Below are 22,485 nucleotides of genomic sequence, written 5' to 3'. Positions count from 1 at the left end.
GATGAAACTGAGCTTTCCCACCACTCAAGCCACTCATACTGACCGTGAATTTATTTTCATCTAAACACAAATGACTACTTCCTTCCTCCTTGGCAACCACAAAAGTTAGTCCTGGCTTCTGACAGTGGCCACCAGCCAACCAAACCACGGTGGGTGTTTTTACTCCAGTCAAATCATTTATTTCTACCTTAAAGGCTCTTTAGCTGTTTAGACATGATGTGATGCGGATTTATGTGTCGAACAACTGTGTTTGAGGAATATTTTACTCTCAGAACAGAATCTCACACTCTTACTCGCCCTCTCGAATGCACACACTAACGCTTCATCATAAAGAGGTCAACAAGAGGAACTGACAGCTCAGTGGTTTCTGCCAACATCTAAAATATGTCAGAACTTTGAAAGCTCAGTGGCACAAAAGTTTACAACAATGAGTTTACAGCAATTAATCATTAATAGATTAGGTATTAATATTATATTGAACTTGATAGACAGTAAACTGGGCAATAATTAACATATTTTCAGAGTGTATGTTATTTTTCAGAACTAAAGTTACTTTTAGATCAGCTATGGCTTTAGCCAAAATCCCACCTTTCCAGGGTATACCCACTACAAATTCCTCCTTCTCACCTTAAAGTCCTTCATGCCCCTGCCCCCCAGTACCTGTCTAACCTTCTCCATCAACACATTTGCTCTCTGTTCCCCGCACCAGAGCCTTCAGTGTGGCGGGCCCCCGTCGCCTGGAACTCTCTCCCTCCAGTTATCTGTCACACTTCAACACAACACACTTTTAAATCTGCTCTTAAGTCTCACATTTTCTGTGGACTGTGGTCTTTAAACAATTAGCTGTTCATCCAAAACTTCAACTTATAGGTGCTATATAAATTCAAGTTGTTATTATTATTATTATTATTATTATTATTATTATTATTATTATTATTATTATTATTATTATTATTATTATTATTATTATTACCCTGCCTATCACCCAATGGTAGGTGGTACATACTCCAGCCACTCCTGGTTGATGGCTTAAAATTTGTTGCTGAGTTTTGTTCAAAGGTGAAAAGATTTTTCATAAAATACAATATTTTTCAATATTCCCCAAAACTGGTTGTCCGTTACAGCCAATCAAAACTGGCACAACAGGTAGATAGATTATATGTCCAACACAAGTTTTATGGATTAAAGCCAAACTCACTGCTAATATCTGGATTTTTAGCATGATAACATCAAGTTGCCATCACGAATGCTCATTCCTGCTGGCAGCTATATTTCTATTTTGTCATATTGTAGGGACACAACTAATGATTACTTTAATAATGATTTGATAATTGTTAATACTTTTATGTTGTTGCTTTTCTAAGAGAAATGAGGGATATCATAACATTAAACTCATGCAACAGAATGGTGCTTTCACTCAAAATAACTGTTGTGCGTTCTGTTCTTCCACGTTATGCTGTCTGTCGTCTCAATAGTACATTTGCCTTTACGCTTCCTCATTTCGTGACAGGAAGTCAGCTTGCAGTCAAGTGCAGAGCTGTTGCCACACTCGGTGACATGTCATTCCTGTGAAACCCTGTTAACCTGGTACACCTCTCGTACCAAACCCAGCTGCCGCCACAATGCTTCATTTGGACCGACACCTATATCGCTACACTTGAAGCAATCACATGCGGTGAGCTACAAATTCTATTCTACTCTATATTTTACATCTGCTGCTTCTGTAAAAAACGGAACAGTTACTTCTCCCTTGTGAGCTAACTGAACACTTTGCGATGTAACTGTTTGCTGTTCATCACAGCTGTTGAAATAGAATTAAACACACTCATTTTTGATAAATCGTGATAAGAATTGCATAAGATGAGTTGTATGTTAAACTTTGAGAACTTGATGTAGCAATACGTCACTACGCATTGTGATTGTTAACTGTCAGTATGCTGGACTAGGCACTGCAATGGAAAATTTGGTTTGATAGCATCAAGCCACAGCTTCCCCATTCAGCATTAAAAATGTTAGATGCGATGGGATGAGCTCGATGATCAGTTAATAGAGAGGTACAGGCTTCATGGCACAGCAGCAGAAAGAAGTCTTGTGGTGTTGTAAAAGAATAAATTAGAATTTGACTTACTGTTTCCGTGTTGACCAGGCTGGAGTCTTGTTCCTCTGAAGGATGGGGAATGTGATGCGTGTGAGTGTAAGCAGCAGTGTCAAAGATGAAAAAGTTGATAGTGCTCTAAAAGGTAAGACCTCCTTATTCATTTTAATCAGCAGAAAGGCATAACATCTGTAATGCAAGTTTATGTAAAAGTGCAGAGGGAAAGTGCTCTTTAGCTCTTTCAGTAACAATTATCATGCATTTTCTGCAGTTGATGTGTTTTTGTAATGTCTCAATCATGCAACAGAATACTGAGCTACTCCCAAACAAATATTAACAAACACTGAAAAGAAATGACCAACAATGTCATTCATGACTGAGGTGAATTCGGTGACTTGGTATTTGCCTGTGTTTATTCATGCTCCTAATATTATCCTTACACCAGATTCAGATGATGACATGGTGGTGGTGCTCCAGGACTACCCCTCCGCTGATATCAGCGAGCCCATCTACAGAATGGGGCAGAAACTCAGAGTCACCGCACAGTACGATCATGTTTTTTTTTTTTATTCCAGATTCTCAGCGCACTTTTAAAAGACTTAAACCAATGAGGAAATAGCATTAATGAAAAGAAAAAAAAGTAACTTGTTGCTCTAAAATTTGCATTATGGAGAAGTGGTCATAAAAAAGGTCAGTTGTTAATTCCTCTTTGTATTTTTACGGTGTTCAGAGAAGCTTATTGGTGGAGAGTTCGCTCAGTTGAGACAGGGAAGGAGAACAATATACCCAACAGCCATGTGGCAAGGGTTTACCATGGGTGAGTAAAATTACTGCAAAACTTTATTCCTACACAAGCCTAGATGGCCTCAATACACTTAATGTAAACTAATAGCAAAAATAAAGTATTAATTTGAAGTTTTGGCCTTTAAGAGAAGTAATTATAAATATCAATGACGCAAAACCACAGATATGTGCCACGTGTTAGGGTTATACTTGTTGATTTTAGGGTTAATAGATGATTTTTTTTTTTATTCATGAGGTTGCAAGTGCCGAAAGTAATATTTCTGTTTTACTCACTGCATGTTTGCTCTTTTGTCAGTTGGCTATTTGAGGGGGTGGGGAGGCAGAAGGCTGAAGAGCTGCTTCTTCTACCTGGGAACAGAGTGGGCTCGTTTCTGGTTCGAGAGAGCAGCAGGGAGAGAGGTAGGAGCATGTGCAGCCCACTGCACAGTGTGTAATGCACTTTGGTTAGATTTTTTTATTTTCATTTTGCTCTGTTACTGTCGCAGAATGAACGTAAAGAGGTTGATATTAATTCTAAAGTGACTCAATTCTAAATTCTAAAACTAAATTCTAAAAGTGACCGATTCGAGAGGGGAATACAAGCGTATTTTTTGTCCAAATCTTTAGAGATAAAGACCTCAAAAACATGATATAATAACACACACTGACTCATCAGTTTGACTTCTTTTTTCAAATGTTGGACGCAACAACTCAGAAATTTTTACTGATACTTTGCATATAACATGCTATTCCTACATTGATCATCTTTATGGTATGTCTCATATTCTCAGGAATGTATTCGCTCTCAGTGAAGCACAGGAACATAAAGCATTATAGGATCTTTAGACTGGACAACAGCTGGTACTACATCTCCCCGAGTCTGACTTTCCAGTGCCTTGAGGATATGATCAACCATTATTCTGGTGAGTGGAGACAGAGTGAATACTCAGAAATCTATCTGAGAGAAAAATGTGAAGAAAAAAAAAGACCACTATATAAGTAAGAACCCAGATGAGCTTTGCTAACTGAAAATAATTGTCATGTTCTTAATATAGAAACATTTCTTATCAGTGCATACTTTGTTTATTTCCTGCACTGAAATGAACATTTTTGGAACAAACAGGAAATGTGATTCAATATGCATGCCTGATAATAACCACTCATGCAAAACAGTGGAAAAAAAGTCATTTTGTTGATGGTTGAATTCTCCAACCCTGCCCCCTTCACATGTTTGGTTTATGTATTTGCTTGAGCAGTCGAGCATGCGAGTGCTAAACACAAATTACACAGCCTAATTGACTGTTGTGTGTTTGCTTGTTAACACTGTTTTTTACTTCTCTTTCTTGTCCTCACAGACGCTGCAGATGGGCTTTGTTGTATCCTAACCTCTCCCTGTCTGTCATGCACTGAGCCATCAGTTCCAAGTACTCAACCTCCATCTGTAGTCATGCGACGCAACTTTGACTGGAAGAAAGTAGACAGGTATGAAAAGTGACCAAGAAAGAATATTAAGCAGCGTGATTAAAGCTAAAGAATGGTTCTGGAAGATCCAGGAGCCCAACATGTCACGGGGAGCAAGGTCAAGAGATCATGTTTGAAGCGATTTAGTGGAACAAATACAAAGAAGCAGAAAGCAACAGCAAAGAAATGTAAACTCCCAGAATAAAATTTCAGAGAACCACAAACTGGTGACAAAGAAAGACAAACAACTACAAACAAAAAGACCACATAAAAATACAAACCAAAGAAAGTGACGCACAATGAACCCAAACTAACATAAAGGGCTGCTGAGACACAAAATAAGCGGGTGACCACAGAGAGAAACAACAAGAAATGTAAAATTAACATAAAGACATGCAAAAATGCAAGTTAACTATCATATGAAGGAGGAAAATCCTCAGACTGAAAAAAAAAAACATTCTATCAGTCATGACTGTTTCATCTGACTTTGAGTTTGTCTCACCTTTTCAAACTTTTATTTATCTTTTTACAAAAGCGGAAAGAGCTGTGAATCATCACTTACGTCTGCTTCTGCACTCTTTACAGGAAACAGTTGGTCAGCACTGACAGCTGTGGTGACAACTCGGTGAGCTACGGAGTCAGGAACAGCATCGCTGCCTACCTGTCCTTTTCTAACGACCCTGCACAGCTGCAAGCGGAGCAAAGGAAGAAGAAAAGTAGATCCATGTACGTGCTCCCTGAAAACAGCAACGCAAACACTGACTATGAAGACGACTTTTAGAGACAACAGCAGATAAAACATGGAAAACTTCCCTGTGGAGGCCAGTGAAGAAAGTCATTCTCCAAAAGTCATTCTCTACAATCTACTACACATCCATGATGACGACTGAGGGGCGAATAGACCTGAAACTGGTCAAGTTATCTTAAACGTCAAAGTCTGTTCTAATGTGAGCACTTTGAAATATTTAAACAGTAATGCAAATTGCACAATAACTCATACTTTGTTGCAAATTTATAAACAAGAACTATGCGGGATGCTGAAAAAAGCAAAACAAATCCTGACACTGTATCAGGTAAAAGGAGGCTATGGATATTGTGGAGTAGTATTATTATGTATATTAGTGAGAATTATTGACTCTCAAACTATTTCCTTGTTGTTAATAAATGCTGAGTGCTCAATGTTCATAGTGTACCCTAAACTTGGATAGATTTATTTACCACATCCATGCATATTCGCCTCATGAAGTTGATGTCACTATTTTAGGAAACAGTGGCTTATACACACAAAGATTTGAAGGAGCATCACCAAAATTTGGTGTCATCTTTGTGTCCTCCAAGTAATTCCCAGTTCAAATGTCCCTCTGATTATGGAACATGCAGTTTGTGTAGATGGGCCACGGTCAAGATGATCTACGCTGAACTCAATTCTTTTTATACTCAACCATATGTTTTACCACTGCACACAAATACACATTTTCTTGTTTTGTTCCTCCTTTGGTCTAAGATGCTTCAAAGTACCTTTGACTAGGCCTAGTCTGGAGACTTTTTGGTTACACTGCAATACTTTCAAATGGATGTGGTTTTTTTTTGCCTGTACCATTTATTTTACCTTTTTCTGATCTGACAAAAGGGTTTTATCTGTTCTTATCAGAGCACTTCTTTGGCGTATTCTACCATCCTAACCTTAACCATAACCATCAGCTCATTTCTGACCATGGTAACTTATTTCTCCAACACCATCTGAGCATTGAACACTTTAAGCAAATGTAGAGCAGGCATTTATTCTACTTTTCTTTGCCTTCAGACGTCTACTTTAGATGTCTTATTACAGCTACCAACATATGGGGAAAGGTAGGAAAGTTATACTGTTAATGTGATGAATTTAAACTTTTTCGTGTTTTTTTTTTTTACGAGTTCTTAAATTCATTATGCCATTAAGGTTATCTCTTCAAAATGGGGACAAAATGTCATGAAATGTACGTATGCGAAAGGTTTGAAATTAAATGACAAAACACAGAAAGTTAGCAATCAGTTTAAAGGCACCTTTTTTGTTTTGATTTTCCAACTCATTAAAGTAAAACTGTACTGCACAAAAGTCAATGGATTAAATGTGCCTTGAGACCACGGTTTGGCTTTTTCTGGAAACAGTGTCATTGCTTGGCCTGAGTTCACACAGCTCTAAATTTAAAACCCCCCTAAACACACTGTTAAACTGATTTTTGACAAACTTACATTGTTCTGCTGGGTCACCATATGACAGGCTAACTGAGCTACCACAGTATAATTAACGGCATATCTTTAATAAGACCAAACAGATTAATTATCATTACCAGACTAGAATTTTTTTGTACCAGAAAAAAACTAAGTTTCCCCTCTATGTGTTCACAAAATGTGCTTAAGCAATTTCCTCTTCTGCCTTTAACTTCTGCACCAGATAGTATAAAAAGATAAACATTATTCACCACCAACCTCAAAGACTTTATATATATATAAATCACACTTTGGTTTAAATAAAGACAGGAAATATGTTTTTCTCACAGCCTGTATGTATCTTTTTATGAAGACACTGGTTGTTACCTACAGCTTCTTGCTCTTTGTTGGTGCGTCAGAGTAGAGCATGACAAACATGTCCAAGAATGTAAGCTGATGCCCAGCCGAGTCAGTCAGTTAGTGAGGAAAGGTTCAAGTTAACAACTGTCATGCATGCTGAAACAGGAGTGGCCTTTTAGTTAGGGTTAGGGTTGACGTGTATTGCAAAATACAAGTGACACTTTGTCTTCCGTGTCCAAAGCTGTCAAAGCCTGTTTTTGTCTTGTTGTTGTGAAGAGCTGCTTGTGACCCTTATCAATAGCAATTAATGGTTATTAACAATTTATCCATAAAAAACATCACCTATCTTGATTCAAATGAAAGTATATGACCTTTTCCCTCATGTGTTCCAACAAAGTTGCTGACACCTAGCTTAAGAAATAAATCCATAAGACTCAATTTCCCTTTGAAAATAAGGTCAACTTTAACCACGGGGAAGTGCGAATTGCAGTGCTATTATTTGTGCATTGTTGAGTGCATTTCACAGGACTAAAAGAGAGAGAGTTTGCATTTATTCATAGCTTCCATTAAACAGCTGAGAGAAGCTAGCTGACAAAGTCCTGGTGCAAGCAATATAAATGAAAACGTTTTCACAGCTACATTCTTTCTGTCTGTCCTATACTTTCTTCTGACATGGGGGAAATTTTGTGAATTTAGACCTATAATTCTACTTTCAAGTAGAATTAAGGCTAACTGCAACTGGCTAATCATCCCATCTGATACTGCCAACTATTTACTGGCACCTAAGATGAAGCTTTTTATACTTTTCTTTAACTAGCATGTGTGTATCTGCGTATTAGACATTTTTTAAGTTTCTTACCTCAAAAAATAGACCCTTAGTTGAACTCAATGTAAACCTAAATGCATCATACATTTGATTATAAAGCTATAAAGAAGGGGAACATTTTTGGATCAGCAACGTCAGTGAAAATGCAGCCCTGGTAGAGTTCTAGGAAATGTAAAAAATAGTGTGTGTGCGTGTGGGTGTGTGTGTTACACCATATTTTTCTGCTTTAGTGCCTCTGACAGCCATTAGCATTATCAATGAGCAATACAAAACGTTACTGTCAGGTAGTGCATCAGTTATGCAGCAGTGGTTTTAGAGGTTTATTGGCTTGACTGCAGTGGTTCTGGGAAAAAGCCTTGTTAGTACAGCTCCCTGAATGTTTGGTTCTCCTTTTAACTTTAATCACCTGCCTTTTTGATTAAAGGCCATTACAAGGCCCTGGAGAAAAAAAATGGGTGCACATAAGATGCTCATGGGTGCATTCACAAAAAAACTTGCTGACAAAGACTAATTTCAGGAAGTTGGTATATATCCCCAAACACGTGCCACAAAGTTGGCAACCTTGCCTATCTTATTTATGTTTTCATTAACTTTACAAGCCAACTGTGAGTGATCAGGCAAGACAAGCTCAGCACTTTCTTTTCCAGTAAGGAGAAAGGTGCAAGAGTTATGTTGGCTTGTTTTAATGTCTTGTAAAATATCTGCAAGAAACCAATTGGTGCAAAATCAAAGGATACGTGTGTGTGTGTGTGTGTGTGTGTGTGTGTGTTGAATGGAACAATCAGTGATGCAGACACACTCACATCTGGTAACCTACTGCTGCACCATGCAGAGACTGTTGTCCAGTCAGCATTACTCACTCCTCACATCAGGCTGTGTCTCTGTGTATAACTTTCCCATGGTTTCTCTAAATGTTTGTCAAGCAGCTTTGCTGTTAATCAACCCCTCTATGATTCATTCTGTTAGGTTTATTCAAATGTATGTTAGGGCGTTAGGGCGAAGGGAAGGCTGAAAAGTTCCTCTCAGAATTAGAAAGAGACCATCAGAAGCTGTTTATATTTAAAAAATAAGCTTATTTCATCCTCTCACCACTTCTAATTTACATTCACTCTCTTCCCTGAAATCAGGCAGACACTTCCTGTAATACTGATGTTGAAAGGGAAGATAATACTCCATCACTTTGCCAATCATCACAAATCTGAGAGTGTACATGGTGAAAACAAAAGCCCCTAGTGGGGCGAAGACCGGAAGAATTACAGCTCAAACGTAACAAAACCAGATACTGGGTATCTTACAAGAAAACCGTGGAGTTAAGATGACTTTGTGAACAAAAGAAATTGAAAGTTGAGTCGAAGTCCCAGTTTTCCATTTGATTTTTGTTTGATGTTACAGTGAATATAAGCACCAAGAAAAGCACTGAAACAAAGAGATCTGGTCAGATTTTTTTCTGCCTGAATGAAAAAAAAGAAGTAAAAGGAGGCTTGGCCTGTCCTTGTCTGTATCTCTAGGAATGAGATCAAGGATCAGAAAGAAAACAGGGTTAAGTCAAGGAAATGAAGAGATGGAAGGAGATTCCTCCTTCTATAGCCTGCTTATTCTTAATCAAGATTCTCTAATCTCACTACATCCTCCCCTCTACCCTGAGGCCCAGCTGTCCAAACGTCTGACTTCACCACTTCAGTGCTGAATGCTTCCTGCTGGGATGCAGAGCATCCAGATAAATCTTTGTTTTACCTGTTTAAAAATGCCCCCATTTTAATGAAAACTTTTCCCCGGCCACATGATAGCCTCATCACACTGAAAAGTGTTCAGTTTTTGAGGGCGGACATGTTGTGGTGATGGTGTGAAGATTAATTTGGGGACTTTTGGTGTTGAACATTCAGTGTGGTTTATTTTTTGTTCTATTTTCAAAACATATATATAGTGCAAAAACTGTTAGGGTGCTCATTTCCTGTCATAAAACCTCATATTTTGAGCTGAAGATACTTTGAGCTTAGTCTTGTGTGAAAATTTATACTTAACTCTAATTTTAACTCTGACCACTTCCTCCAGGTGTAGAAAGAAATAGAGGCAAGATTTAACTATAGTTGCTATAGTCTCAAGATGAACACAAATGTAGGCGCTGCAGACTGACAGGTAATAAATACATCTTAACACTAACTAAAGAAAACTGTACAGGGATTCAGCTAATGAAGTCATAATAAAACAGGATGCTTCTGGCAGTTTTCACCAATCCTGTGAATAACCTCACCCTGAGAGTTCTATCAACAAGTTGCAGAAACAGCACACAAGAACATGGCCTTTAATGATGAAAACAAGGAGATGGAGCCAACGCACACAACACACTCCAGAGAGCCTGGGGAAAATAAACAAAAACTTGACATTGGTGATATATAAAAGCTCCAGAAAGTCCATGTCTTTGCCAAGGAATGGGGCTGTCTGATGTCATTTGGTGGGAATCTATGTTTCCTCCCGTTCCTTGAGCCAGAATGTGAAAGAAATGAAAAAATTCAACGTAAACATGGTGACAGTCACTACAAAACAGTAGCATGCTATGCTTTGTTTTTTGACAACAGCATTTGTGCAATCATGCATACAATTTCTCTGTAGAGGTATTTTTGCTCTGCTTCCTATTATGACATCATTGGCTGGATTCAAATGTTATTGTTTCATCAGCAGCCAACTGACACGATTACATTTTAACCGCCTCATACATCTATGTAGCCTCTTGGAATGGACCAGACCCGAGAAAATATTTTCAAAGAAAATAACCGTTTGGGTCTGGAAAAATGCGAGGAACAGATTCTCAACAGTCTTTTTTTGTGGGTGTTCATTGCACATTCACCAAAAATGCCCATGTGTCCCTGAGTCCTTTAACCAGTTAAATTTACTCTGTCAGAATCAAATTACGGTTCTGGGACTCAAAAAGACATCTGTTTTCTTGTATTACATTCAAATCAAACTTTTGTTTATTGAATAATTTGCTAACAAGGACCCCATAGGCAGAAGACAGTCTGGGGCAGCAGGGACAGGGACAATTTTTTCCACCATCAAAATGAGCCTATTAGCCTTATTTTTACAATATTATTCTTGATTATTTTTTTCTATAATTTAGTAAATTAATCCGAACCCTTAAATTAAAGTGTACAGAAGCATTAATCTTTGTCTGGTAAAACGGCTCCATTGTGCTGATAATATTTTGAATGCCAATATCTACAAAATATTACTTTCAAAGAGAAAAGATGGACTGTTTTATAATGGCTGGCAAACAGTTCTGATTTGAATTCCACAGGAAAACTTTGGAAGGAGCTAAATGGTGCTGTCGCAGACATTTAATAGACCGAATATGAACCAATGAAAAAGCAGCAAAGACTACCAAAACACTGGTACAAAAACCTTCTAGATAGCCACAAGAAGCACATAGAGGATATCATTATTGTCAAAGTTTCTGCAGTAACAAATTTGTCAAGGGTGCCAATATTTGCGTAAATGGCGCATTTTGTATTTACATTTTTTCATTTCACAATATTAACCTGTTATTTTGCCATGTTATTAGAATATTCACAGTATTAAAAAATGGTTAATGTTAGTTTATTTCTCAAGAAGTTTTGTCCTTCAGTTAAACATATGTTAATAATTCTGAGCAGAACTGCATGGTTCAATCTGTTCAATGGCAAAAGAAAGAGTGTTTGCTTTCCAGGAGGGAAGAAAGCCATGAATTCTTACAGTAGCAAACCCTCTCTTTTTATGCATGTACTGAATATTATTAGATAAATTGAGTGCTTATTCATTCTTTTTTTCTTTACATTGAATGAGTCATCTCAGTTTGTTTTAAAGCACTACCCATCTCTGTGTCTTGTTGATAGTTGATGGTGGCTGGGCAGGTTTTACGCTTTTTTTATGGAGATGTGCATTAGTGAGAGCAGTGCCAGATGGTGAGGGTAATTACCACTGCTGTGGTGTGTTTCTAATCAGTCTTCCTGTCTTTATCTTCAGTTGTGTGCTAAGACCCTGGATGCTCCACTGATCCCGGAGCGATCCTGACGGTCAGTTGGCTGTTAATCCTTTAGCTGAAAAGCTGCCTCTTGTGTGTCTGAGAAAGAACCCAAGTTGCTGCATATTTACAACACTAATAATACAGCAAAGCTGGATATTGTGACATATCAATATGCTGATTTTAGGTAAGTATAGTCCTAATGGCAGGAAGCCACAGGTCTCTATAAGCCACGCAAGCATCACCCCACTGTTGGACAGAGCTCCACTCTTCCCTTATCAGGCTGTCCTGTGGCATTGAGAGCCATCCACAGAAAGAAGCTGGACAACTTCCCTTTGAAGGGACAGACTGTTGGAGCCTAACAGACAAAAAGCTGGACAGAAAAGATTTGCAGCTTGCATTAGTAGTAGCTGACGTGGAGCAACGTGTACATCCCCAACACACACACGCATATGCCAAAGTCTGCACAGCTGGCGGCGCTCGACATGCCTGGGTGACGGCCAGCTAGTGAACCTCAAAGTCCAGGACTGAAAACTGAGAGGGAGGGGGTGCAATGTTGATTCTAACAATAAGTAGTAAAAGGTTTGGAATGTACACAGACTGACAGATATATATCAGCAACAAATAGACTGATAAACACAAGCACAAACACTTAGGTGCACTCGTGCAAGTAGGAAAATCCAGCAAGCTCATCTGCGAAGGATCAGAAGTCTTTTGCTTCTGATTCAACTATTTGAAATGAGAAATTGTTAAACATCCTCATGAGATTTTGCAGAATTTTTTTCAAGGAAACCTGATGGCATCTTACATTTACTTGAAGCTGACAGATGTTGTTGATAATATTCTGTAGTAAAAGTTGTTGAGGATAAGGCCACGAGTGAAGCTTTTAAATCACATGAAGCATGGTCATGTTAATTGGACGTGACTGAATTTTTTCTGTGGCTGACTTCTTTTGTGCCCACTGTTTCCACAAGGTTTCTGCATTTCATCTGCAAATTAATTGCAGACAAGAGGCCACCACAGATGGAGGAGTAATGGAAAAACTCATTAGGATGGGTTCTGACAGCCAAACTTTCCAAGTCTTAGCAGTGTGTTGGTATATGGAAAACACATTATGCAACCAAACCAAGCGTCAGACGGGTAGCTCTTGTTCTATCTTTCTCTCAATTATGTGACCAAGATGAAGTCATCATTACTTTGCCCAGTACTGATACCAGCTCCCCCCCAAAAAAAGTTCCCTTAGCAATGTGCACAGAATGGAAGTTGGACATCACACCAGATATGTTTGGTATGTGACTTGTCTGGGTCTGAGCGGGGCCATTTGTCAGAACCAAGGAAAATAACATTCCTTCATTTCTTCATCCATACTCTCCAAGACCTCTGAATTACATAATGAACTAGGATGTAGGTCCAACTTGCACATCGATCTGCCATATGTGAGCACTATCACAGTTAGGCAAAAATACATGTTGTCTAAAGTGTGGAGAATGAACAGAACCCCAAAAACTGACTCTGTGAAATGACATAAAAATATACCTTCTATCAAAGTACGTTACACAAAAACAAATACATATTATTTATGAAAATACTTAGCTGGGGTCAAAAGAACATGTAAACCTCCAGCAGATCAACATGTTTGAAGCAACTATGATGAGAAGTTTGCATGTGTAGGACAAAATTGCATGGAAAATATTGTGTACTCTGGTTGTTAGTAATAGTGTGACATCTAGTGGGCAATGCAAAAATAAAATAATTGTGACTTTTCAAACCTCAGTTTACGGGAGCATGTGAGAGAATAGTAAGGTTTTTTTAGTTAATTTATATTTCTTTTACATTTTTTTATTTATATGCACACATAACAAAACTCTTGTTTGTTTTTTTTTAGCAAAGGGGCAACAGTGCTTTGACAAAACAGACGCAAGGCAAAACGGAGGCAAGGCATAATGGAGGAAAACAATTTTTCATTTTCAGGTTTTATGTTTAACAACTCGTAGTAAGAAATATCTGCTTTAGTAACGGTTGTATAATCTAACATGTAATTCCTTTGTATATTCTGAGGATATTTTTTTTTTTACATATAATTTTTTACAGTTTATCAAAACATTTGTGTAAAAAAAGGTATCATGATTGTGGACACTATCTTTAGATTTAGGAGGATAAAAATAAATATAAAAAATCCTCGAATAATCCCTTTCTTCTCACGAAAAATTTAATTTAATCCAGTTTTTTTCATTTTTGTACTGCAAATGCATGCAAATGAAAACATGTTCATGTTTAAATATAGACACCCCCCCCCCCCCCCCCCCCCATAATCTTGAATTAGGACGAGTTTTATCTCAGTAGTCCTATTCTTTAAAATTTACAACATTTGGAAATATTTCAAATCTGCACTCAACTGATTAGAAAATACAGATGCATGCAGATGTATTATGAACTGTGAATAAGCACATTTCTTACTGAAAGATTATTTAATTGAATACACAACAAAGACATGATATAATGCAGAGACTCTGCCAAGAGTCACAGTGACTAAAAGTAGAAAAATAACCAAGGAAGCACTGTATCTTTTCTGTTAACATTGGTGGGGGACCTTCTGCGTGTCTAATGGTTATGTAATTCTGGATGCCCCCACCCCCCGTTCACTGCTGATCAGATATACGCAGACAAATCCGACTGTTCCCATCAAAAATAACCACGCTATTTATGGCTAGTCAAAATCATTTCCGGAACCTTTTGCCTCTGAAAATCATCGGATATGTTCAAAAGACGGACCAACTGGTGCCACACCATTTGTTGTCCGTCAAGCACAATAACGCACAAGTTGATGCACCGCATTAGAGTGTTTCAATTTAATTTCAACTTAGCGGTTTAAATACTTTTGATGGACTGCGAGGAGCATAAAGACACAGAAGCAAAATCGCCTTCAGTGATCGACCGTTATTACACACGTTGGTACAGAGCCGGTAAGTAAAGTCTCATTGAAATGTGTCTCCGTGCTGGTTAGTGGTCAAAAGTAAGTGTCAATGCTAAGTATGCTAACGTTTTCATAGTTCCGTAAGGGAGCACGATGCACATTTATTATGGCAAGCAAAGGATTCTAAAAAACATACATATATTGTTGTTGAAACTGTTTTCTTTAGATATGAAGGGGAAACCGTGTGAGGACCACTGCATCCTGCAACATTCAAACAGGTAACCGCAGTGGTGAAACACCTGCTGGTGATAAAAGGAAAACAACATGACTAATAGCAGTGAAGCATCCTTTTGAACATCACTTATAACTGACCTGATAGATGGCACCTCACTGAAAATATTTTCCTCTAAATCAGTAGTTTATGTCCTGAGTAAGCACAGCCGTGTGCTGCACTTGTTCATTTTCTTTTAAAGTCCCACTACATTGCACTTAAATCTATGCGATGGAACATTCCACCGCATTAAGATCACTAATGATTGATAATGAATGATAATGAGCCTAATGATTATGCAGATGTTAATATGAGGTGTTAAGTGTTATGGCCATTCTTTCGTGACGAAAGAAATTGAAATTGAAGTGTTATTTTGATTCTACCTTAACCTTATCTTATGAAAAATCACATCTTCTTTTTGCAGAATATGTGTTATCACTCTAGCAGAGACCCACCCAATCCTTCAGAATGGGCGCACGATCAAAAGCATTAATTACCGGATCAGTGACGGCTGCAGTCGGCTGAATAATAAAGTGTCTGGGAAGTCCAAGCGGGTAATGTCATTAAGATTTCCGTAAATGCGTTCTTCAGCTCCTGTTTGTCAACCACCCTTAAGGTGTTGTTTTTTTTTTTCCCATAACAACAGGGAGGCCAGTTCCTTACCGATTTTGCACCTTTGTGCAGGATAACGTGCTCAGATGAAACTGAATACACAATCTACAGGTGAGACGTTTGTCTCATTTTTATCAACATGGATCAAATTATCTTCCACATGATTGCCTTCCAGTCACTAACACAGTATGTTGTCTCAGCTGTATCCGGGGCCGTCTGCTGGAGGTCAATGAGAATATTTTAAAAACGCCAAATCTCTTGCATGAAAAGGTAAATTATGCCTTTACATCAGTGTTCCAGTTAATGTGCAGATCTATTGATTTCATTGTTATGTTTGACCTGTGATACCTGCTAATGATTCATACCTGAGCGATAAGTTTGTTAGTCAGCTTTTTATTTCTCTCTCTTGGACTGTAAATTTGTTCTCATCCGCATCTGTTTGCTGTATATGAGTTAATATAACGTATACCTGAAAGAGATTAGATTACTTTAGATGAATTATCTGCATCAGGCAATCCAGTCCTTCACCTTTTTCAGGGTTGTTTCAGTTTTATCCGATGCTTCAGTTGTGCTTTGTCTCTTAACTCCGAACAGCCGTCCACTGAAGGGTACATCGCTGTCATCCTGCCGAAGTTTGATGAGAGCAAGAGCATAACAGAAAACCTTCTGAGCAGAGAGGAGTTTGAGAGCCTCGTCTCAAAGCGTGCCCAGTCGCAACCCTCGTGACGCGGCTCCTGCAGCTAAAGTGTTTTGAAGGAGCGTTTTTTTTCCATCTCACCAGATTGGCTGAAGACTGAGGACATTATCCAGGAAACTGATATTTAAATGGAATCAATCCTGAAACTCTCGTTTAGAATACAAGCACTTTTACAAGAGCATCTGGCTCTTATACAGCAGGTTTGTTGTTTTGTTTGTTTTTATTTTTAAATACTTCGATGAAGGGTCCAGGAAATTTTCAAATTTACAGTTGCTTTCCCTTTTTATTTTTTTGCTAATTTGATCAACAAAGACATGGAGGAAAAGCATGTTGTTTTTTTGTTGAACATAAAGAAAACCCAACAGTGATTTAAGAAAAATATTGTTTATTCTTTTGTTGTCTCACTTTTATCAACCTTTCAGCTGTCAAAAGAATAGATGGTCCAAAACTAGATCTGATTTCTTCACATCTGGGGTACCACTGCAGTACCCAGCATTCTTAGCTGCTCTCACACATACATGGATTCTCTAAAGCTTATTGTATGTTTTAAATTTCAGTCATTATGAAACTCTTGCCTCGTACCAAAGTTATTACCTTGGGATACATATACCGTTTACCCTTCAAGTACCATATTCTATATAGTCATATTTATACCTCATACCATTTAATACTTATCTGCCTGTTGGGCAGCTTCATGTTGATGGTCTTCATATCATGTACACTTTAAGGTTTGTTTTTTTTTTTTGTTTTTTTACACAGAACTACCTTTTATCACGGCAGAATATGATTTGGTAATACTCGAGATGCAATAAAGTAAAGTCCTGACTTTCCAGAAACACCTAAAAGATGGGTTTTATTTACTTTTTTTTCCTTTCTTCCAACCTGGCAATAATATAAATGTCCTCCAGTGATGAGCACTGGAGGACAAATAGTGTATTCAGGATAGTTAGAATCTAAGGATTGGAGTCTTCAGGAGACTCATATTTGGCATGAAACAGTTTTTTTCCTTCTTTTTTTTTGCGTTTCCTACTAGCATGGCACACGGGGAATGTTCTGTAGTAAATTCTGTGGAAACTAGACAATAATGCCGTCATGTGGTCAACTAGTAAAATATATGTCCGAGTGAGATGGCTGACGTTACATAAATGTGTTAACATTACAAGTCTGTGATTGTACAAGATTTAAACAGGAGCTCGGTGACGAAGTCCTCATGCGTGGTGTGTTTTCTGTTGTTATGTCACTTTTTCTTTTTTTTTTTTTTTTTTAAATCTAACCTGTGAAACGCATTTACAGTACACCACAGAACAAATGGGCTTGTTACACAGAGGCACATAGTGAAGACAGGTGTATGGCTGAGCTGAGCATCAAGTGGAGTTCTCTCCTGATTCCTGATCATTTTATCAATTCGATAGCCAGAGAAGTGATAAAGTGACGGCAAAATCTTTTTTTTTTTTTTTTTGCCAGACCTCACTCTTCTTGAAGACTCACTCTCATAGTGGTGCCCGTTGTCTCCATCTTGTGGGCTGGGGTGAAACTGGTGCTTCAGGTAACAAGCAAACCAGGAGTAAAAACTACCACACAGGCCTTGGAGAGCTTGCATTTGCTTTTTCTCCTGCACATCTTGCAATTCATCATCGTGATGGGGAACACAAGCTCTTGCTGACCCAAAGGCAACCATCTTCACCCCATGGCTCCAGCCCACTCTGTGGTGGGTGCATGGGGATGAGGGGTATATTTCCTGGATTACATGTGCTCCACAGAGGTGAGGTTGGCTGTGTGCGGTTTCAACAAGAATAACGGACAACAGAGAAGACCATCCTCTGGATTATTTGCTTTCCAAGAGGTTGAGACCGGCCATGTGCTGCTCAAAGGACTTGACGCCGAAGCCGTTGCTGTTCTTGCCATTGATAGCCCCTTCCTCTTTAACAGGTGTGGATGCATCCTGCTTTTCTCTCCAGTCCTGCGGGGAGCTAAGGCTAGTCCTCTCTGACTTGTACTGCAAATGGACAGAAAAAAATAGATGAAAAAAATACACAAACAGTACATTTGTAACTACTAGAATCAGTATTGTTTTTGTGTCACTGTAGCTTTATGAAGCATTTAGCTGACTGGTTTAGTTTTGCAGACCACAGTTTTCTAGTTTTGGTTCTGTCTCATCAGCTGCTTTTTCACTCAAAACGATGCATTTGGAAAGTACTTGGTGAACACAGTGGAGCTCTAAGCTGATAAAGAGACAGATATCCACAAATAAAGAGAGCAAAAGGGAAAAAACCAGCTCTAAATCAAGGCCAATGCCGCTACATATCTGCTAAATGTTAAAAGTGATAGTTGGCTAATTCCTATCAAGTTTACCAAGTTACTGTGAGTGTTCGGTGGACGTCACCTTTCTGTTGAGCTTGTTGCAGAGTGGGAGGAGGGAGCGGACCACAGTCATGATGCTCCTGCCTGTCTGAATGGATGAGTCCACCTACAAGCAAAGACACAAAAATATGTCAAAGTTTTACAAGGAATCTTTAAGGGAGGCACCAAATGCAAACCTAATTAAATATACTCTATTTCTTCTTATATTTAGGACTCATCTTAAAATGGATTTAGTGTATAATCTTCATGATACTCCACTAAGACAAAGGGGAAAAAGGTTGTTTCTTGAAATGATCAATAATGAAAAATGAAATGATTTTATGTGCAAAACACTCTTAGCAGCAATGGTCACCTCCCCTAAATTGGGACTGATCCCTCAAGCTTGTCATGTTTTTCCATTGGAAGCTCCACCCATCCCTCTTAGCAGACACATTCAAGCTCAATCAGATTGGCTCAGCCATTTTCAGGTCCCGTCAGATAAGCTCTATTCGGTTCAGGACCAGACTCTGGCTGTATCCCTCCAGGACTTTCACAGGGTATTACTGAAGCCACTTCTGGGAAAGATTTTCAATTGGGGTTGCGGTATATTTATATAATTATCCTAGAGAAGCTATGTTTGCTGCCCATCAAGATGAAAAGAGTTAAATGGTCATGTCCAAAGAATTTGGGTGATTTGGGGTTGTTTTGCAGACACAGGCACAGGGCACACTGCAGCCACTGAGCTGACACTCCTTCGTATTGTAGAGTCAAATGAGAGGCCTATCTGTCTGATAGCTATAGTTCGGCTGAAATCGGGTCACGCAACAGGAAGATTATTCCAAGCACAGCAACAAATCTACAACAGAGCGAGAGAAGAATTGAGGCGTTGGAATGGTGTGGGAATCAGTCCATCCCTCAACCTGATTGAAAGGCTGTCACAGGAACTCTCACAGGAATGATGTAAAGAGGCGTGGGCCAAAACTCCTCCACAATGATGGGAGAGACTTATAATGTGATTCAGAAACATCTACTTCAATTTAATGCTGCCCGTGCTGGTTTTGCGGGATAATAAATCAATGGGTGTACTTAGCTTTTTACACACCGCTTCTCTATTTTCGCCGAGTTTGCGTTGATCAAATAATGACACGGGGTAATATGTCTTCTGTTGCTGTTCATTTGAGGGTCAATTTGTTGTATCACATTAATTTATGCTCGAAACCAGTGTAAAAGCAACATCTTCCGATCGATCAGTTAACTTAGAAATGGAAAAATATCGAAAAGTCTCTGTCTCACTCTCTAAACTGTGGAAATACTTGAAAATGGCTTTATAACTTTCTGTATTTAGTATGTAAAAAAAAAAAAAGTTTACTTATTGGTGTTCGACCGGCCGGTTGCCAGGCAAACACTGGTAATAAATGATGAAGTGAACGCTATGGTGCACAGAGAGAGGCGCTCATTAATAAGCAGAGGACACGCGATCCTTCATCTTATCCTTTTGATTCAAACCTTCGCCTTTATCACAGGGTGACCTCAGGCAGCTCATCCTTGCCCCAGATGCTCATTAATTCCTCCTAGACATTCATTAATCATGCACCCTAGGCTGATGTTACACACAGATCACCCAAAAATGATGCTTTAGCCAGTAATGAACATGGGTTAGTCACACTTATTGTGTGTTCCGTGAATCGCTGATTCCCCACTGCTGTTGAGGCTTTTATGTGGTGCGGTCCAAGCCAATTAACTGTATAAGGAAAGGGCCTACGGCACACATGTTCTTTGTGTGTGATATAACTAACCTAACGCTCACAAATCAAACAGGCTCTGAACAAAAACAAGTGACTGGTCATTCTCTTGAAATATAAAGGGCAAACTAAAAACAAAAAAAACAGGTGTAGTGAGGGTACCTTCTGGAAGGTGGCAGTCTTGCCTTGTACAGGAGTCTTGGCCTCCATCTGCAGCTGCTGGCACAGTGCCATCAGTTTCTCCATTTCTGTCATCACCGCAGACTTTTCCTCATCAACCAGCTGGAACAGCGAGAAAGAAAGAGGGATGTTTTTCAGGACAGTGGAGATTTTCTACAGGGTTAATCTGAGTGCACTTTGATAGACTTTCTGGACTAGACTCACTTCACAAGTAAAGCATCATTAAAAAAAAAAGGGATGAAATAAATGCAATAAATAATGCTTAGTGTAATCCGTCTGCAACAGCCATGAACTGCAGCTTAAGTCTATAAACCAGTTGAGTTAATCCCGAGATCTCAGTCATAGGAGCCATCAATCTACTTCAGTTTCATACCATTGATGACTGTCAAAAGCACACAGCACTTTAGGATTTTCATTGGGAGGAACACAGGTGTGCTGTGAGCATGTTTGCTGACATGGGAGTGGGGGGTGAAACGGAGGGACTCCATTAGCACCAGTTTGTTTGATGTAATTAATCAGAAAGCAAGAGACAAGTTGAAGAGCCGGGCCTCTTGATTATGAATTAGTTCTTGGCGGCTGCAGTCACACACAAGCCATTCCCTGTACACATGTACATGTGCACAAACGTGCACACGCACAGACACAGCAGTGACAAATGGCAGTCGTTACAGGCTGTCAAAAGGAGCGATTTAATTAAACTTGGAGGACCTGGAATAGGAGTCGGTAGAGAGAAAGAGGAAGGAAGGAAGGCACCTAGGCTATGTTTGTTCGCTGGATCTCAGAGTGGAGAAGAGGTGCGTGACAACCTTAATTTCCTGCTCCTGCTGTTTGATTTATAAGGCAGACCTAACAGCATGGCATGCCAGAATGGGAGATATGGGCGTGCAAAGAAGTAAGAGGTTTACTGGTGTGGGCACAGGTGCCAGTGTGTGTTAGTGTGTGCACACAAAGTGGGTTAGAAGCTCACTCTATTCAAAGTTAAAGACACTGTTTTCCATAGTTTTGCACAGCATCACCATACTGAAGTCAACCATGTTCTAATAGAGTAGCCACAACGTACTAAATATCATTTAGATATGTGTGTTTAAGTCAGTTTATTTTTCCCTGAAGCCATTATGGTGTCATGAGCTCAATTAATGCCTTCTGATCAGTGTACTGATGATCCTTCTAAGAAATAACTTAACAAATAAATAGATATTAAACATTTCTATTCAAACATATACATATTCGTCCAATCAGGTTTCAGGTATCAGCACACCCTCTTGTCCAAATGTGGTCAATTCTTACCCCAAAGATACAAGATGACAACAAACTCGAGGCTTCAAAACAATTTCACAAACCAGTGGGTGATGTCAGGTGGGGTACGTCCACTGCCTACATACAGTTTATGTTTGTGCAAAAAGGTTTTCACTCATATGATATGCATTGGAGTTCTTAATAAAAAACTGTTCTGAAAATTCCGTGAGGGAATGCAATGCTCTTTGCTAGTCACGCTTAAACTTTGTAATTGCTGAAGAGGTGTGGTTGCGCTGCAGCCCCATTTACCTGAGAGGAAAAAGTGCGGAGAGATGAGCACAGCTGGAGGCCCTCTTCAGACAGAACCTTAAGGATGAGACACGAATGAGAGAAAACAAAAACTCCAAGCAAATATGCATTTCTCTTAACTTTCAGGAAGAGGCCCTTAAATGGCAAAGATAGAAAGCACAGTCATTCAATTTCAAGTTTAGTTTTTCTCAGCTGATACCCGTATGATATCCCCTCTCTTTCTGCTCTCACTCCTGTTCTTCTCTTATCTTTCCACATCCCAAACTGAATAAAACCTAGCAGGTATTTTGGACCCTTATCCTAAAAATTACTGTACAATACTGGCAGTGACCCCAAGTCAGTAGGATGCACCTTTTTCTACAACATCATCACCCCATGTGTCCAAGGTGGCTAAAAAGTTTCCATACTAAATTTCCACCACATTTAAAGGCCCTGATCAGATCTGCAAAGGGGTGTAGTGAATTAATGGATGCAA

General features: G+C 39.0%; 3 protein-coding genes across 3 annotated transcripts in view; 2 read left to right on the top strand and 1 right to left on the bottom strand.

Annotated features, from left to right (window-relative positions):
* Nucleotides 1-1,530: 1,530 nt before the first annotated feature.
* Nucleotides 1,531-5,522, top strand: sla1a (Src like adaptor 1a). Its single transcript, XM_072370861.1, has 8 exons — nucleotides 1,531-1,675; nucleotides 2,147-2,240; nucleotides 2,541-2,640; nucleotides 2,826-2,912; nucleotides 3,195-3,298; nucleotides 3,670-3,801; nucleotides 4,234-4,360; nucleotides 4,925-5,522. Exons 2-8 carry the CDS (start codon nucleotides 2,171-2,173, stop codon nucleotides 5,118-5,120), a joined length of 816 nt encoding a protein of 271 aa, XP_072226962.1. The 5' UTR covers nucleotides 1,531-1,675; nucleotides 2,147-2,170; the 3' UTR covers nucleotides 5,121-5,522.
* Nucleotides 5,523-14,499: 8,977 nt separating this feature from the next.
* abitram (actin binding transcription modulator) lies at nucleotides 14,500-16,512 on the top strand. Its single transcript, XM_072369948.1, has 6 exons — nucleotides 14,500-14,672; nucleotides 14,850-14,901; nucleotides 15,319-15,448; nucleotides 15,541-15,617; nucleotides 15,707-15,776; nucleotides 16,101-16,512. The coding sequence occupies exons 1-6, from the start codon at nucleotides 14,591-14,593 to the stop codon at nucleotides 16,230-16,232; spliced, it is 543 nt and encodes a 180-aa protein (XP_072226049.1). The 5' UTR covers nucleotides 14,500-14,590; the 3' UTR covers nucleotides 16,233-16,512.
* A 59-nt stretch (nucleotides 16,513-16,571) lies between these two features.
* Nucleotides 16,572-22,485, bottom strand: part of ctnnal1 (catenin (cadherin-associated protein), alpha-like 1) — a 48,104-nt gene continuing 42,190 nt past the window's right edge. Inside the window, exons 16-19 of the mRNA XM_072369947.1 lie at nucleotides 22,011-22,067; nucleotides 20,448-20,567; nucleotides 18,587-18,670; nucleotides 16,572-18,199 (exon numbers count right to left, since the gene is read on the bottom strand). Coding sequence (XP_072226048.1) covers nucleotides 18,029-18,199; nucleotides 18,587-18,670; nucleotides 20,448-20,567; nucleotides 22,011-22,067 — 432 coding nt within the window. The 3' untranslated portion in view covers nucleotides 16,572-18,028. The remainder of the gene's footprint in view (nucleotides 18,200-18,586; nucleotides 18,671-20,447; nucleotides 20,568-22,010; nucleotides 22,068-22,485) is intronic.

This window comes from Leuresthes tenuis, unplaced genomic scaffold (assembly GCF_036924035.1).
Source record: "Leuresthes tenuis unplaced genomic scaffold, fLeuTen1.0.hap1 SCAF_18, whole genome shotgun sequence".
Lineage (NCBI taxonomy): Eukaryota > Metazoa > Chordata > Actinopteri > Atheriniformes > Atherinopsidae > Leuresthes > Leuresthes tenuis.
The sequence above is the reverse complement of the archived record's forward strand: the minus strand, read 5'-3'. Positions and strand labels throughout refer to the sequence as shown.